Raw genomic sequence first — 17,669 nt, forward strand, 5'->3', positions numbered from 1 at the left:
GTCCTGCTGCTGAAGAACGTGACACACACTTTCTTCTAGAGTGCAACATTTCCAAGACAAGATGAATTAGATAGATCCCTCATTACATATCCAGTCGAGTGTAAAAATCAGTAATCCAGGAATGCACATTCTAGCCCGTTAACCAGGAGGAAAAATAGAGGAGATACGGTTGGAAAAAGGATAGAAGTATGCTAAAAAAGTAATAAAACTATTGTACACTTCTCTTGATTGCAGCAAATAATTCAAATTAGGCTGCTCATAAGAATCACAATGAGCAGCATTATTAGTTAAACAATTTAATTCCCAAAGCTAGTAATTTTAGCTAAATATACATTAGAGCCTTTTTAGACGGCTACTAATAAACGCTATGTCAAAATGTGTAGTTTTAAACTCCGACTTGAAAGCCAAGATAAGCAACTCCTTCAGTTATTACTCTGACCAAGGCATAAGAATTCACTTAGACAAAAAGCTTTCAAAACATACCTAAAAATAGGATAGTTCATAAATTTTCAAAACTGTTCTTCCCTGTTGCGGACAGCCCTTGATCTTTGTAAGACTTAGCCAATTTTGGCATGCTCTCATGTTAGCTTTTTAAGTTACTGAAAACTCCCTATAAATTTAGCATCATTTCTCAAATCTGTATAGTTTTCTCCTTCCGAATGCTCAGACATTTAGGTCAAAAATTAAAATACCAGTAGAAAAATATTCATCTTTAGCCAGGTTGTATAGTTACAACATGGCAAGAAACTGATGAGAACATTTAAACATTCAGAGCATAAAAATACTTCAAAGCATTATGAAACTTGAACTTAGCACTTTCCTAAATTTTAGTAGTTCCAACTACAGGAAACTAAAAACTGCCATAAGGACTGAGATGATTTAAGCCAACTCAAATTTTTTCCCGATTCCTGACATCAATATTATAGTTTTATTACAGTAACAAATAGTTGTTACAGTGAGACCTACACACATATACAGAATTATATTTAAATTCATATAGAATATTTACATTTTTAAGTTATACTTTTGAAATTAGAAGATGAAGTACAGCTTAAGTTTGATAACAAAGAAATATATATAAGACAAAAATAGACAAGAGTTAACAATAAAAACACAACTATCTGTTGTTATAACATGTGGAAACTTTTTGTCAGAAAGCTACATCTTCTTAATCTGATTGTCCACATCATTAAAATATGGATGATTCAGTGCCATTTTGCCAGAAATTCGTTTGGCTGGATCATAGATTAACATTTTCTGGGAGAAAAAAGAAAAAGAGATATTTATTTAGGAAATAAATCATTTTTTACAAAATCTCCATAAAACCTCAACTTTTCTAGCAATAAACCAAAACTAATACTTTCAGTGAATATCTATTAAATGAGCATTTCCACTAGTTTAACATACAAATGTCTCCTCCCCTACATTTCACCCTTGAGGTCTAGAATAACCTACTCTGTAAATCACAGATACTCTCGATAACCTCTTTTTGTTATCAATTATGGTAAGACTCAAGCATTCAGAAATAGCTTTAAAACTAAGACATAAATATAGGAAAGATGTCTAGTTAATTATATTTACGTTGAGAATTAAATGGCCACCTGAGTTATTTACAACATTCTTTAAATGGCAATTAACTATGGCAGTTTCTGATGTAGCTTCCAACAAGTTCCAAATAAAACCCTTCACAGCACAATGTGTTATAAAAATAGCTAAAATTGAGTCACTAAAAGAATTACAGTCAGACAACTTAGTATAAATTAGTTTATGCACCAGAAAAAGCTAAATAAAGTTTAGGATTGTAAATTTGATCTTTAAGAAACACTAATCTTAAAAAAATAAAATAAAATCAACAAGCAGACTAGAGATTTTACTAACTAGTTACCATCTGAACTCTCATGTAACCAGCACCATACAAACTGCTTTGGATAAATCATGGTACTCAATTCCCACAGCTAAAAGTAGGTATTAGTGCCATTTTACAAATGAGGACATTGAGGCTCAAAGGGAAGTAACTTGCCCAAGTTCACAGAGCTAAGGAATAAAGTTCAAATTTGAAACCAAGTTTAATTTACAATAATGGTTCTCAACTAGGATAGACTTTGCCCATCAGGAGACATTTGGCAATATCTGGAGACACTTTTGGTTGTCCTAACTGTGAAGAGTATACTACTGGCATCTAGAGAGTCGAAGACAGTGATGCCATGCCACTAAACAAGCTATGATGCACAGAACAATGCCAGCAACAAAGATTTATCCACTCCAAGGTATGTCAATTGTGGCTAGACTAGGGAATCTGATTTATTGTATTTGATCTGAGGGAAATCTAAGCTTAATTTTGTGGCATAAGGAGTTTTCACACTCTGAAAGTAACCCAAAGACCAATGAGAAAACATATACAATGGTATAGCAATAGATCCTTCTGATGGAGAAGCTAGGTACAAAGTACGAATAAAGCTTATTCTGAAGATGGCTTTAATAATTTAAAATATCAACCAATAAGAAAAACGCTTACATCTAGCATAAACTAAGAGGGCTTAGTAATGACAAAAATGCTAGAAAAGAGAGCCACTACAATTCAGCAACTTGAAAAAAAAAGTGTATTAATCCTGGTCTCTCCCTCAAAATGTCCATAGCTACTTGTCAGATAAAAAACAAAAACTAATGCTAAATCTTCCTCTCAAAGCCACTAGTGCCTCTTGATATCTAAAATGAAGCTAGCATAATACAATGTATATAACAGACACCTAGCTAAAAAATGTGAACATTCTTCCTATTTTCTAGGTAAAAGAAAGAACTGAATATATTCTGAATCATCAATAATTTGGAATTCAGTATAAAGGGCACTCCTTACCGAGAGCAAATCCAAGCCATTTTCATCCAAGTTTTTGACGTGGGATGCTAGGCTTCCTGGTTTCCATTTGGGAAATGTATTCTTATAGTCCTGTAAAGATTCCACTTCTGGCCACACTTCATTATTGGGAGTGCCCAAAGCTCTAAAAAACAGGAAAACAAAAATTTCTTAGTTAAAGCATAAATGTAATCTCATTGTTACATATGTTACCTTTATTATCTCAGTTTTTAATAGCTACCTGAAAATCCTGAAGAGTTGATCAATTTCTGAATCCCCATGGAAAAGTGGTTTTTTAGTTGCTAGTTCAGCAAATATGGTGCCTATACTCCAAATGTCAACTGGAGTTGAGTAACGAGCTGACCCCAGCAATACTTCTGGAGATCTGTACCAGAGTGTTACTACCTATTAGAAAACAAATTTTTACAATGAATAAATGTGGTGCATAAAATTAACTAAACTTGAACATCTATATTTTCATTAGGACTGTCCTTTAAAGGCTGTATGACTGCCACCAATAATATTGTTTAAGTCAATTAAAGGTACACAAAATTGAAGATAAATATTTCATTTCTAAGTTTTATTCATTAGAAGACAAAACAGATAAAAGCATAATAAATCTTTTTTTTTGCTTTTCAAATCACTAAAGATCAAGACAGTTATACAGCCTTACCTTCCCCCTCACTGAAAAACCAAACCCACTGATAATAGATTTGGGGTGATACTGAACAAAGTGCAGGTACTTTTCACTTGCTAAGATGGTACATAACAGTACCATTATAACATGAATAAGAAACATGAGAAAGAAATAAAGGGCATCCAAATTGCAAAGGAAGAAGTCAAATTGTCCCTGTGTGCAGAGATGATATACAGAAAAACTGAAGAGAGTCCACCAAAAACTCTTAGAACTGATTAACAAAGTTGCAGTATTACAAAATCAAAATCAGCATACAAAAATTAAAAGTTTCTATACACCAATAACAAACAGGCTGAAAAATAAATCAAGAAAGCAATCTAATGTATACTAGCTGCAAAAAAAACTAGGAATAAATTTAACCAAGGAGATGTATAATCTCTACACCAAAAACTATAAAACATTTAAGAAAAAAATTAGGAAGATACAAAAAAAAGACATCCCATGTTCATGAACTGCAAGAATATAAAAATGACCATATTACCACCCAATACAATCTACAAATTCAGTGCAACCTCCATCAAAATACCAAGGACATTCTTCACAAAAATAAAAAGAAATCCTAAAATTCATATAGAACCAAAAAAAGACCCAAAATAGCTAAACTAATCTTGAGCAAAAAGAACAAAGCTGAAGGCATCATACCACCTGACTTCAAAAATGTATTACAAAGCTATAGTAACCAAAATAGCATGATATAGCATAAAAAAAGATGCATAGACCAATAGAACAAAGTAGAGAATCCAGAAATAAATCCATGTATTTACAGTCAACTCATTTTTGAGAAAGATGACAAGAACATTCACTAGGGAAAAGCCAATCTCTTCAATAAATTGTGCTGGGAAAACTGGATAATCCATATGCAGAACAATGAAACTAAACCCCTATAACTAAACATACACAAAAATCAACTCAAAATGGATTAAAAAAGACCTTAAACTATGAAACTACTAGAAGAAAACAGGGCAAACACTGTTATCGATATTGACCTGGACAAAAATCATATGGGTAAGGCCTCAAAAGCTCAAGCAACAATATCAAAACTAGACAAATGAGGTGGCCAGGTGCAGCAGCTCATGCCTATAATCCCAACACTTTGGGAGGCCAAAGTGAGAGGACTGCATGAACCCAGGAGTTCAAGAACAGCCTGGGAAATATGCTGACAGCCCCATCTCTACAAAAATTTTAAAAATTAGCCTAGCATAGTGTTGCACGCCTAGTGTATGGGCCCAGTTACTCAGGAGGCTGACAAGGGAGGATCACTGGAGCCCAGGAGGTGGAGGTTGCAGTGAGCCCTGTTTGCGCCACTGCATTCCAGCATAGGCATTCCACCCTGTCTCTGCAACAACAAATAGACAAACGGGATTATATTGAACTAAAAAGCTTCTGCACAGCAAAAGAAACAAATAACAGAATAACAGAATGAAGCAGCTATCTGCAGAATGGGAGAAATTATTTGCAAATCACTCATCCAGCAAAGAATTAATATCCAGAATAAAAAAATAATAGTAAGAATCCAATTTTAAAAATGGTCAAATGATCTGAATAAAACTTTCTCAAAAGACATATAAATGACCAGCAAGTATATGAAAAAGTGCTCAACATCACTATTCATCAGGGAAATGCAAATCAAAACCACAATGATCTATCACACCCCAGTTAGAGTAATTATCATCAAAAGACAAAAAGTGCTGACAAGAATGCAGAGAAAGGGCAACTTTTATGCACTGTTGGTGGGAATTTAAATCAGTACAGTCATTGTGAAAAACTGTTCAGAGGATCCTCAAAAAACTACAAACTAGAACTACCATATAATTTAGCAATCCCACTGCTGGGGGTGTATGTCCAAAATAAATAAAATCAATTATGTCAAAGAGATAGCTGCACTCCCATGTTTATTGAAGCACTCTTCACAATAGCCAAGATACGGAATCAACCTATGTTTCCATCAACAGATAAAGAAAATGGGGTGTATACACACACTCACACACACACAGAAAATGTAGTGTACACACACATACATGTGAGGGTGCACACAATGGAATACTAGACTACTACTCAGCCACAATAAAAGAATGAAATCCTGTCATTTAAGGCAACAAGGATGAGCTGTGAAATAAGCCAGGCACAGAAGGATAAATACTACATGTGTTCACTCATACATGAAAACATAAAAAGTTGATCTAATGGCCATAGAGTAGAATAGTGGTTATTCAGGGCTTAGAAGAGGAAAATAGAGATAAGTTGGTTTATGGATACAATGACAGCTCAAAAAGAAAAATATGCTCTAGTGTTCTATAGCACTGTAAGCTGACTAGTTACCAATAATTTACTGTAAATTTTCAAATAGCCAGAACAAAGAATTTTGAATGTTCCCAACAAAAAGAAATAATAAATGCTTGGGGCAATGGATATGCTAACTACCCCAATTTAATTAACACACATTGCATACATGTATCCAAATACCACACTGTACCCCATAAATATGTATAATGTGTCCATAAAAAACGATTTTTACATTTAAAAAACATGAATAAGTCAAATAAGAGCTTATTAGTGATACAGAACTAACCAACCATTTCAGTATATTTATCATATGGTAAAAATATTGCCTCTTAGAACAAAGCTAATGAGATCAATATCATTTGTTTAAGACAAAGAAAACAAAATAATCTTATTTATATAGCCATGTAAGAAAATGATAAAAAGGGCGGGGTGCGGTGGCTCATGCCTGTAATCCCAGCACTTTGGGAGGCCGAGGCGAGCGAATCACGAGGTCAGGAGATAAAGACCATCCTGGTTAACACGGTGAAACCCCATCTCTACTAAAAAAAAAAGTACAAAAAATTAGCAAATTAGTCAGGCTTGGTGGCGGGCGCCTGTAGTCCCAGCTACTCAGGAGGCTGAGGCAGGAGAATGGCATGAACTCGGGAGGCGGAGCTTGCAGTGAGCAGAGATAGCGCCACACACTCCACCCCGGGCAACAGAGCCAGACTCCATCTCAAAAAAAAAAAAAAGATAAAAAGAGCTAACAACAAGCCAAGACAACTAATCAGATGAGCACTGTTATTAGTTTTGATCTGGAGGCAGTCTTTGGGTCAAGGGTAGACAACTCCACAGAAGAAAGCTTTTCAGTAATCCTTTACTATAAAATGTTCCCTTTCCTTCAGAAACACTAAATGCCAAGTCAGCAATATAACACAGATTAAACAAATTAATTCCTAAATGTATCAGAAATAATATACCTTAAGGAACAAAACCTGTCTTTGAATCAATCTGACTATAATCAGGAAGGGTTCGGTCAGGAGACAGAAACCGAGGTGGTGACTTGCATAGGGAGAGTTTAATATAAAGAATTAAAGTACAACAAAGGATGGGAATAATGTAAATAAAGTAAAAAATAATGAGAACGTAAAAACTGTAGATAGGAAAATCCTTTCCTCCTGCTGTGTCTCTCTAGTACCCTCTACCTTAACATAGCAGCTGGCAAAGAAAAAATACTTAAAGGCTTCAGTTACATTTTCACATAGCATCAATGAATTTGGAGCTGAGAGGCAATAAATTGATACTGGCACTGAGTAGATATCTTTTATTATTTCTTGACTTCACAAATACAGAAAATAATCTAGCAATCACACACATTCAAAAGCCATCAAAAACCACTATTCCACTTACCTCATGTGTATAAACTCTAATAGGTATTCCGAAAGCTCTGGCAAGGCCAAAATCAGCCAGTTTAATTGTTCCTTTGTCATCAATCAAGAGATTTTGAGGTTTTAAGTCTCTGTGAAGAACTCTTCTAGAGTGACAAAACACAATCCCCTGTAGGATTTGGTATAAATAACTCTGGAAAAAGCAAAAAAAGTTAGAAACTTAAGCAAAGTACATGATTTTCTAAATAATCTGTTTCAAAGACAAAAAAATAGGTTCCAGAGAAATAATTTAATTACTGGAGCTTTCAGGCCATTTTAGGCTAATAAGTATTTGTGGGTGGGAAGCCGTTTACATACAACATCACATTTGTATACCTAAGAAAATGATCTTCACCTTATAGACATATCTATAATCATGTCAATGCACTTAGTCTTTAAACATTTTTGGTCCCCATCCTTAAAGTACAAGTTGGTTTTCTACATAGAAGCCTCTTGAATTTTCTTCCATATACCTCTACCAACTCTATTTTCTATCTTCAATACAGTTGGCCTTTTCTATCTTTCATTTTTACATATTCATTTCCTTTTTGAAAAAATTAGATTCTAAAAGTGATGGCAAAGATATTATGATTATATATTGAAATGGATAAAATTATCATAAAATGCTGCTTAGTTCAGAGAAAAGTGCTTTACAAGACATTTGTTGCCAAAGACAATGTCATTGACATTTGAAGTAACATGAATACTACAAGAACAAAGTACACAGAAAAATGACTTACAGTTTGAAATTGGGAAATAATACAGATGCTCCATCTTAGAGGGACAAGTGGCGTTCAAAAACAAAACAAAACGGATGCTCCATCTGGATAAACTTATTCTAAGTTGAAAAGACCTTGTCGAAATGCATTGAATACACCTAACCTACCAAACATAGCTAAGCATAGCCCACCTTAAATGTGCTCGAAACACTTACATTAGCATATAGTTGGAAGTGTTGAATACCTCGTTATTTATTGAATACTGTACTGAAAGTGAAAAAACAGAATGGTTGTATGGGTAAATGAAGTATGGTTTCTAGTGAATGTGCATCATTTCTGCTCCATTGTAAAATTGAAAAATTGTAAGTAAAACCATTGTTGCCTGTACATAAAACCAGTTAGAACAACTGGCTAGTCATTTGGAAAAACATAAAGCCGAATCTGTATCCCAGTTTTTAAGTCAAAATAAATCTTGACCCATACAGAATTTAAGACAAAAAAAGTGTGTGTAGAAGACAGGACTTACTAAAACTACCAGAAAAATACTGACATGTATTATTCTAATACATTCGATCTTTGAGTGAGGAAGACTTAAAAGCAAGACATAAAAGCAGAAAGTCCAAAAGTCATGCAAGATTGTTAAAGACAGTATCCTAATGAAAATATAGTAGAGAATAGGAATAGGCGGTTTATAATAGCTAAATATGAAGTGTTAAATTGTCATGAAATATAAAATTAAAACAATCTTAATATGCCTTTTTCACATAGTTAAAAGACTGATAAAACCAAGTTTTGGTAATGATGTACTAAAACAATAAGTGTTATACACCATGAGTACTTAAGAGTAAATTGCTACAAGTTTTTTAGAGGGCAACCAGCAGTATCTATCAAAATGTAAATAAACATCTTCAATCCATCATTCCCACTTTAAAAATTTATCCTATAAAGTTGCATACAAAGATAAATATCTATAAGGACATTCAGTGCAGTACTGTTAATAAGAGCAACAATAACCAAGTTGGAAAATAATTTAAATGTTCATCAATATGGAAGTGGTTTAAATAATTATATCAAAAATGTAACTAGACATAGGTAGATCTACATGTCTTCATAATGTTTTACACAAAAAGGGGAAAATATGTATACTTATACATATGCAAATAAGTCCATTTTGTGTAAAAAAGTCTTTATATACATACAAAGTGAACATACAAGTATAAGATTATGAATAAAACTAACGACAGCACTACCTCTGCAGAGTGGTTTGGTAGAACTGGTGTAAGAATAAGATACTTTTATATACTTTAGTACTTAAAACTGTACAATTTTATAATTTAACTGAAATATAATAAATGTCTACAATAAATTGAGCAAAACATATTCAAAACTGGAATAAAACACCTACAACCACTACTCTGCCCTAGGCTTTCATTACTTTGTTTTACATATATCTCACAGCCAAAGAAAGACCAGACTACCCTAGTTTCCAACAATACTTATCAGTTCTATGTTATCTCAGGCACTACTTTTTACTTACTAGAAACAGTATCTGGTAATAACATGGGTAACTCTAACCTGTATAACCATGAGGGAGAAAAATGAAATACTTTTTCTTATTCTATTTTGTAACACTTTTTCCAAGCATATTCCCACAAAACCCAGGGACTTCTGTATATAGTCGCTTTATATCCACAGTGCATAAATATTAATAAAATTAGATAAGCTTTTACCTTAACGAGTGAAGAATCCATGTACTGACCAGGAGGGATAGAATCCAAGTATTTCTTCAGATCCATGGAAAGAAACTCAAAGATGAGATATAACCTGGAATCCTGCATAAGCACATCCTGAAGACTGGAAAAAAATAGATATATATGAAAGAAGAATCCAGCAAACATTTTTGACCTGTTTCACAAAATAAAACTCCTTCCATAATTTCAGTTGCTATAATAAAAACTGGGGAAGATGTAGTAACTTCCCTAATGGCTGAGACTCAAAACTCAAATTTAAGAAAGGAATCTCAGGGCAACTATTTAAAATTAGGCCTAGTACAGGAGGTGCTTGTTTATAAGGAGCCTGTATTCCAAAAGAACATTATCTAGGTTGGCTACTAATTGCTGAGAGCTTATTTTTTCATCGAAGTGAATTATAAAAATAAATTTTAAAGTGGTATCTGACCTTAAAAGCTACTTCTAATCTCTAGCCCCAGACAAATACAATTAGATTTTAACTTGGTCTGTTAGGAAGACAGCTCTCCAAAAACACCCAATGCAAATATATTAAGGAAAAAAATCTTTTTCATTTGACCTAGCTACCTTTCTTAAGACTCTGACTAAAGGATCTTCAGGAACTAGAGCTCCTCAAGTAGGAGAGAGTTGACAAAGCTCTATGAAAAGGGCTTTACTCCCATGGCCAATTTACCTTGCTTTTCCAGCCCCAAATATTAATCTACATCACCAATCTCCTCTAACTCTGTTCTTGCTTTAACAGCCTGTTCTCTTTTACATATGTGCAGCATTCTCAACTAACAAAAATAGGGTTCTAGTCCACTCGGTAAGGCTAGACCAAGAAATTAAGCAAATGTAAAGATTTCCAAGTTGAAATTTATATTTGAAATAGCATGCAGAAAATGGCTTACATTCAGATATTATACCATACCTGACTATATTTGGATGACGAAGTTCTTTTAATAGAGAAATTTCCCGAATTGCAGTACTAGGAACCCCTTCCTCTTCACTTTCTAGTCTGATTTTTTTCATGGCTACCACTTGACCTGTAGTTTTGTGTCTACCCTTATACACAACTCCATAGGTACCTGAAACAAAGTAAATAATATGCTGTGTGACACACTCACAAACTAAAAGAGTTTTTTTTTTTTTTCCTTCCTTATGGCAGGGTCTTGTTCTCTTGTCCAGGTTGGAGTGCAGTGGGGCAATCAAAGCTCACTACAACCTCCACCTCCTGGGTTCAAGGGATCCTCCCACCAAGCCTCCCAAGTAGCTGGGACTACAGGCACGCGCCACCACATCCGGCTAATTTTTGTCTTTTTGATGGAGATGGGGTTTCACCATGTTTCCCAGGCTGCTCTGGAACTCGTGAGCTCAAGCAATCTACTTGCCTCGCCATCCCAAAGTGCTGAGATTACAGGCGTGAGCCACCATACCTAGTCAAACTGAAAGATTTTAAGATTATTGAATCTCATAAGGGTCACATGATAGAAATGTCTGGTGTGGCCATATGGGAAGTATCTTACTCATACCCTTATTGCTTCCAAAAAGAAATTGAGAGTAACTACAATCTGTATGGCTTAAAAATAAAATTCATGTAGTCATCACAAGTTTTCTATACATCTAAATCACCATTAATGTTCCAGCATATTTTACAGAACAAAATAGATCATTTGCAAATTAAAATTAACCTTCTGCCAATATCCTACCCAGCAATAAAGCAGGCATAAAATATAGTGTAAAAATTTGGGCTCCAGAAATATTACTGATAAGAGTCATTATGCTACTTCCAGAAAATACTGTAGAGTGCTTTATGCTTTTCAAAACACTTTTATCTGTATCTCAAAATACAGTCAACAGTCCTCATTCTCAAAAGAATGGAGAAAAAAGACCAGATGTTTGTTTATTAAACCTAATAAAGCACATAGTATGTACTACATATTAGGAAAGCCTCACACCCATTTGCAAGTTGATAAAAATACTGATTTCGATATCTGGGCTTCAGGTAGTGAGCAACAGTATCAATCATAAGGAATAGCAGGGAGGGAGGAGATGGATACAGGGAATGAAATGGCAATAAGGGAGAAGACTAGCTAAAATGCATCATATATCTGGCAATGCTGAATTCCCTAGGTAAGTCTTTTTAAACTTGAGTTGGAGTTTAGGGAGGTCCTGAATCCTTTAAGTACACACAAAATTTTGTTGAATAGCTTGCTTTCCACGGCATTGTTTTAACTTCAAAAGTGTTTAGAGTGCACTGTTCTAGGAAAAAAAAAGCCTCTTCTATAGCTTTTATGAGTTTCTCTGAAGGTAGCAATATTGCAGAAAAGGCTAACAAACCAACAAATTACCAACTGCTTAGTTAGAATATTAAACAGTTTGAGCAGTAGCAAATTGATGTTACTTAAGCTTAATTTTTTTGACAGAACCTCTATACAAAAGTCTATGTTTTCTTAAATACTGGTGTCATTTTAAAACTATAAACTGACATAAAAGCCATTTTATACTATTCTGATTAAATTGTGGATTAATGTATAACTTTTTGATAACCAAAATTACTCTATGTTAAAGGAGAATTGACTATATTTAATCCTCACAGTCATCCTTAAAAGTAGATAACCTTCATAAACTTAAAATCTACATTTTTGGGGGGATGTAAATTAAGCTCTCATTAAACACAAAAAGTAGGTAAACCAGTAGCACAATCATCTGGCATACTGTTAAAGTGATCTCAGGAAAATCAGTCACTTGCATAATGTAGTAACATAAGCAGTCAATGTTAAGTTCAGAACTAATTTTTTTTCTAGCATCCTTTCTTCTCCCTCAAGTGTACAATATCACCTAATCCTAAATAGCTTTCAGAATTAACAATTAACCAGGGGCCAACACTCAATGTGTTGAATTTTAGAGATAATATCACTTCTCACTGAACTACTGGAAGAGGGGTTAAACAAAGCAGAACTATTCTATTGGTTAATCATCCAAAATTGTTTTTGAAATACATGGTATATGCTCCAAAATGAACTTGGAATTCTAAAGACAGAAATACTCTAGGGTATTTAACTAAATATAAATATAAATAACTAAGGAGACAAAAATCATAACACAGGTAAGCCTAGAAGATCACTGTAAATCGAATGGAAGATTTATCCCAGGAAACAAAAAGAAACAAAAGAAAAATATGTAGGATATGATCAAGTTATGGAGGCCCTTAAGCAGAAAACCTTCATTAAGCAAGTATTTATCAAATGCCCACTAAATGCCAGGTAAGGTTCCACCATCATGGATACAGCTACTCTACGATCCAAAAAGACATTTTCTTAAGACAGGAAGGAGTTCAAAGATTAGTATGACAACCCTCAGATTTCTGTAATTCAGAAGAAACCAGAGAACAATTTTTGTAACATTTAAAATAGTAAAGTCTGGATATATTTAAGAAATGAATTAGGTTGTCAAGACTCACTGTCAAGTGAGAGAAAAGGCAGACTCTTCTAAATCAGAATTAAAGAGGCATTAACTGCCAAATGAAAGGCATGACCTTGGGTGGATATTCAGAATATACATGCAGATTTAGGGGTAGAACATTTCTACAACTTACTTGAAATGGATTAAAACGCAAAACAATTGAATGTTCTCACCACAAAGAAATGACAAATGCATGAGGTGATGGATATGCTAATTACTCTGTATGATTTGATCATACAACACATACATGTATCAAATCACCAAAACATACCCCATGAATACGTACAATTAAAATGTGTCAATGAAAAAAATAAAAAATAAACAATGCTAACATACACACAGATAATAAAGTAAATATGACAAAACACCAACACCTTGGTAAAACTATTACAAGTTCATTGCATAAACCTTTCAATATAGATTTGGAAATGTTCAAAATGAAAAGTTGAGGGGAAAAAATATAACTTTTAAAGTAGTATTTTAATTCTAGACTTTAACCAGATACCTAGCAGAACCAAAAGAAAATTCTGTGTGGATCATTTAGGCCTCCATTTATTTTCACAAGTTCCTTTTTCCAAAACAACATCCAGCACATAATCCAAAACAATCAGGCTTGGAGTAGAAACAACAATACAAGCCAGAAAAAGAAACAGTGTTCAGAAGAACAAACAAGGAACACAGATGTTATTATTATCTATTTGGCTATCTCCTGTGGGTTGGGCACTACTGACAGGCAGTGGGCAAACAGTTGTGAACAAGACAAAAACCCCAGCCCTCAAGGATACTATGGTATAATAATTAAAATGGCTATTAAGCATGATGCAAAGGGAACTACAAAATGCTCTTGGACTAGAGGAGGAGATAAAAAATGAAGCCAGTAGAGACTGGCCTCCAGGTAGAAAGAACAGCCATTGCCAAAACTCATAGGCCAAATCACAGGATACATTTGAGGACATCAAAGAAATCCGAATTAGAGTTGAGTGGCATTAGATGAGGCTGGTAAAGAGACAGTTTTGGAGACAGTGTTCATAGTAATAACACAATGTTCAAATGATATACATTTGAAGGTTTTCTGAGTTAAAGCACTCAAACAAATGCTTTCCATAATATTGTTCAATTGAATCGTATCTTTCGTGTTAAGTCCAATTATCACCATTTGCAGAGGCAGAAACCGAGATCCAGAAAAGTTAGAGGGTTTACCACTGTCACACTTATAGAAATAAAGAATGGGAGTCATATGACTTAATACATGTAATGGATTACATTTAAAATTACATTCTTAACTGCTCTTATTTATGGTAGCAATTAAAGTACTTTTCTCAGAAGTCAAATCTGTAGTTTCCTATAGGTTTGGAGTTCTATCATCTTAAAGAAAAATATATTTATACTTTAAGAAGGTCTCTTTTTATGCCAAACTGAAATCAACACAAATTCCCTGGGAATTTAAGAAACATACTACAAAGCATTAGACATACTAATCACATTATTTTTAATTCAGCAGCAAAATGTGTTTAGTAGAATGGGTATGAGGTATTTAATTTGTTTAAAAATAAAAATAAATACACACACACACCCCTCCAATCGAACACCACACTAACTTGTCATTCCTATTTCACTAAATTCCCTCCAGTATTCCCCCCTTGTTTTTTTACTATTTCTTGTCAAGTGAGGTCTTTGATCACATTAAAAATATAGTTGTGAATTTCCTTCTGGCAGAACCGATATAAACTGGATTCTACTAGCAAATTATTTTGTACCTGGAGAATTGAGAATGTTCTGTTGGAGTCAAGGAACAGGCGAAGGGATATACCCCTCATTTGTGCCATATATAGATCTGATCATTCCTTCAAGTACCACAGAAAGGGAATGATTATATACGTAAGTTATAGTTTTAGAATAGCTTAAACATGTACATATGACAGGTCATTTTTTTCTTACGGTAACTAAATAGAAATTTTATTTAAATTAGATTAAGTCAATTATTGTAACCAGTCTATAAAGGCTGGATAAGAATATTTATCATCCTAAAAATAATTGAAAGAGACTAAAAATAGACTATGAAATTAGCATAATTCTGCATCCCTAACCTCTGCCCCTCAACACATGTGCAAGTCATCAATAGTGTCTTCAAAATACAAGTATTTCTGATACTTCTTTAGTATCAGAAGACTGTAAGACTATGGGGGTGAAGGGATGGGTCATTAGGGATTCAGTAATTTCAATTCTCTTGAAATGTGAACAAATTTGCGTTTATTAAGTAAAGAACATATATTAATGCACACTGGTACTACAAGACATCTTAATGGTTGAATTTTAATAAATATTTACATGTGTTCATATTACAGAAGTTGTAGCATTGTTAAATCATCCCCAAAAATTTATATTACTAAAACCACTCACCTTCTCCAATTTTCTCTATTTTGGTATAATCTTCCATAGTTAGTCAATGGGTATGGCAGATCCTAAAATGAAGGAAAAACTGACTTAATTACATGCCACTAACTTGAGTAGTTTTTAGCATTACACTATATGTAAAGCATTTTCCACTGTGCCTACTGCAGTACATAAGTATTCCATAAATATTAACTACATTCAAACAATATTTACAAGGGTAAGGACTCCTACAATAACTTTCCATCCTTCTGGACTCCTGAGACATTGGAAACGTGTATATTCTATACTAGTGTAGTATTTATTTAGCTTCTTCCAATCAAAATAACCCTCAAATTCAGATATCAACTTGTCTATTCTTTCCAAAGAAAAACCAGAATTATGTTCCCTTGTTGTGACACTAGTATCTGAGTGTGCCAAAGTTATACCCAAATATTTCAACAAATTTATACCGCTTTATGATATTTCTAATTTTATTCAAAACACTATTTTTTATAGTTATAAGGGGAGAACTAAAATGTGTTCAGATTGTTCATTAGGAAAATTTTGTTTAAAGCGGCAAAAACATTTTAAGCGTTTCCAGTTGCCCACGTGACAATTTTAATCTTTTTTTCCTCTGCTTGCAGAGGTCACAAACATGCTCAAGACTTTCAAGGTACTTTTTCCAAGAGTCGGAAATATCACTTAAGCACCCTAAAACAAAAGAATGAAAAGTGCAATTCCACAGATAAAATTCTAATTATAGCCTACACAATGTCAAGGACTAAGCAGAAAAACTGTATACCTGAATCACAATGAATGGGTTTAAAAAAAAAACAAAAAACAACCAGAAGTTCAAGACTTCCTCTGAAGTTTGTCAATGAAACGTCAGAACTCCAGGCATAATTACCTAGATTTTTCTAACACCCATCACTGATGATAAGATCATTTATAAAGCCCGCTCTGAACAGACCTTTAAGTTCTATTTCCCACATTCATCTTCAAAGAAAAAAATCAATCCAGAAAGAAGCAGAGATATATCTTTTTAAATGAAAAAAACTGCACTACACTGCTCATGAGTGTTAAGTGCCTGGGCTGAGTGTTCTTAACAGCTCCAGGTGGGCCGGGGCCGTGGGCAGAGCAAGCCCCAGAAGGCCCACGAGTTCCGGGATCGGTTTCTCAGGGCAGCCTCGCTTTAGGAATCTGCGCCTGTACCTGGCCCAGGTGCGGTCCCGCTTTCCCACCTCCGAGGCGGGATGGGAGGGCGCTCAGGGGCCGGGCCCAGGAAGGAGCCTGCCACTCCGCTGGCGCTCAGTGTGGGGGAGCGGATTTTGCTTCAATCAAGACCCGAAAGCCTCCTAAGGCAGTTCCTAAACAGCCGACCTGAACTCACGACTGCAGCCCCGAACCCCCACCCCCACCCCCACGCCGCCTAACCCCGCCAGGCTGGGCTCCCATAGCCTCCCTCTAAAGCCGGCGCAGTGTGGTTCACACGCCCAGGCCCAGGCAAAGGCCCTGCCCACCCCACCCCGAGGCCCAGCCTGGCTCCGCGCAGGTCCCTGCTCTCCAGTCCGGCCTTCTTAGAGGAGGACCCCGTTCTTCAATACTCGCCCTTCGAGGTCCCCGGGCCATCCGCTAGACACGACCCTGACCCCAGCCACTGTACCCGGCTTATTATCCCGCGGCGGCCGCAGCGGCAGCTACCACAACCGCGTAACTCTCCGCTCAACTTCCAAGAGCCAGCTTTGAAGCCAAGTGCGAGCAGTTTCAAACTCACCGCGCTAAAGGACCCCGGATCCACCAATCGGGTAGAACGTAGACTTTCAAAGCAGCCAATCAGAGCCCAGCTACGCTAGGCTGGCCTTCCCGGGTGTCTAGAGCGCGAAAGAAAGAGGAAAGGGCGGCTAGAGAAAAAGCAGGAGGGCGGGCGCCAACTGAGTGCGAGCGCAAGCGCTCTCCTCCAGCCGGGAGAGTGTCGTCCTACTGTTTCTAGTCAGCGGAGCAGGAAACTACTGTTCGCTCCGTTCTTCTTTTAAATTTTTTCTCTGAGCATTGGCACAGTTCAAAATTATTATCCTCAAAATAGCTCATCAAAAAAGTGATATTGGGTTTACATCGAGATTCCATTACTTTCACTTCTAATACTTAGGG

At 35.4% G+C, this 17,669-nt stretch overlaps 1 protein-coding gene across 3 annotated transcripts; it reads right to left on the reverse strand.

The window, feature by feature from the left end:
- Window positions 1-286: 286 nt before the first annotated feature.
- On the reverse strand, window positions 287-17,452 carry CDK1 (cyclin dependent kinase 1). 3 transcript variants are annotated; one of them, XM_015147555.3, is made up of 8 exons: window positions 17,296-17,452; window positions 15,549-15,610; window positions 10,615-10,771; window positions 9,687-9,810; window positions 7,221-7,391; window positions 3,093-3,256; window positions 2,855-2,996; window positions 287-1,257 (listed from the first exon to the last, which is right to left on the reverse strand). In XM_015147555.3, the coding sequence occupies exons 2-8, from the start codon at window positions 15,583-15,585 to the stop codon at window positions 1,159-1,161; spliced, it is 894 nt and encodes a 297-aa protein (XP_015003041.3). In that variant the 5' UTR covers window positions 15,586-15,610; window positions 17,296-17,452; the 3' UTR covers window positions 287-1,158. The 3 variants fall into 3 exon arrangements, with proteins under 3 accessions (XP_015003041.3, XP_077801216.1, NP_001248399.1); XM_077945090.1 differs by lacking the exon at window positions 17,296-17,452 and adding an exon at window positions 17,130-17,152; NM_001261470.1 differs by lacking the exon at window positions 17,296-17,452 and adding an exon at window positions 17,185-17,200 and having other exon boundaries at window positions 302-1,257.
- Between the last annotated feature and the right edge of the window lie 217 nt (window positions 17,453-17,669).

Source organism: Macaca mulatta, chromosome 9 (assembly GCF_049350105.2).
Source record: "Macaca mulatta isolate MMU2019108-1 chromosome 9, T2T-MMU8v2.0, whole genome shotgun sequence".
Lineage (NCBI taxonomy): Eukaryota > Metazoa > Chordata > Mammalia > Primates > Cercopithecidae > Macaca > Macaca mulatta.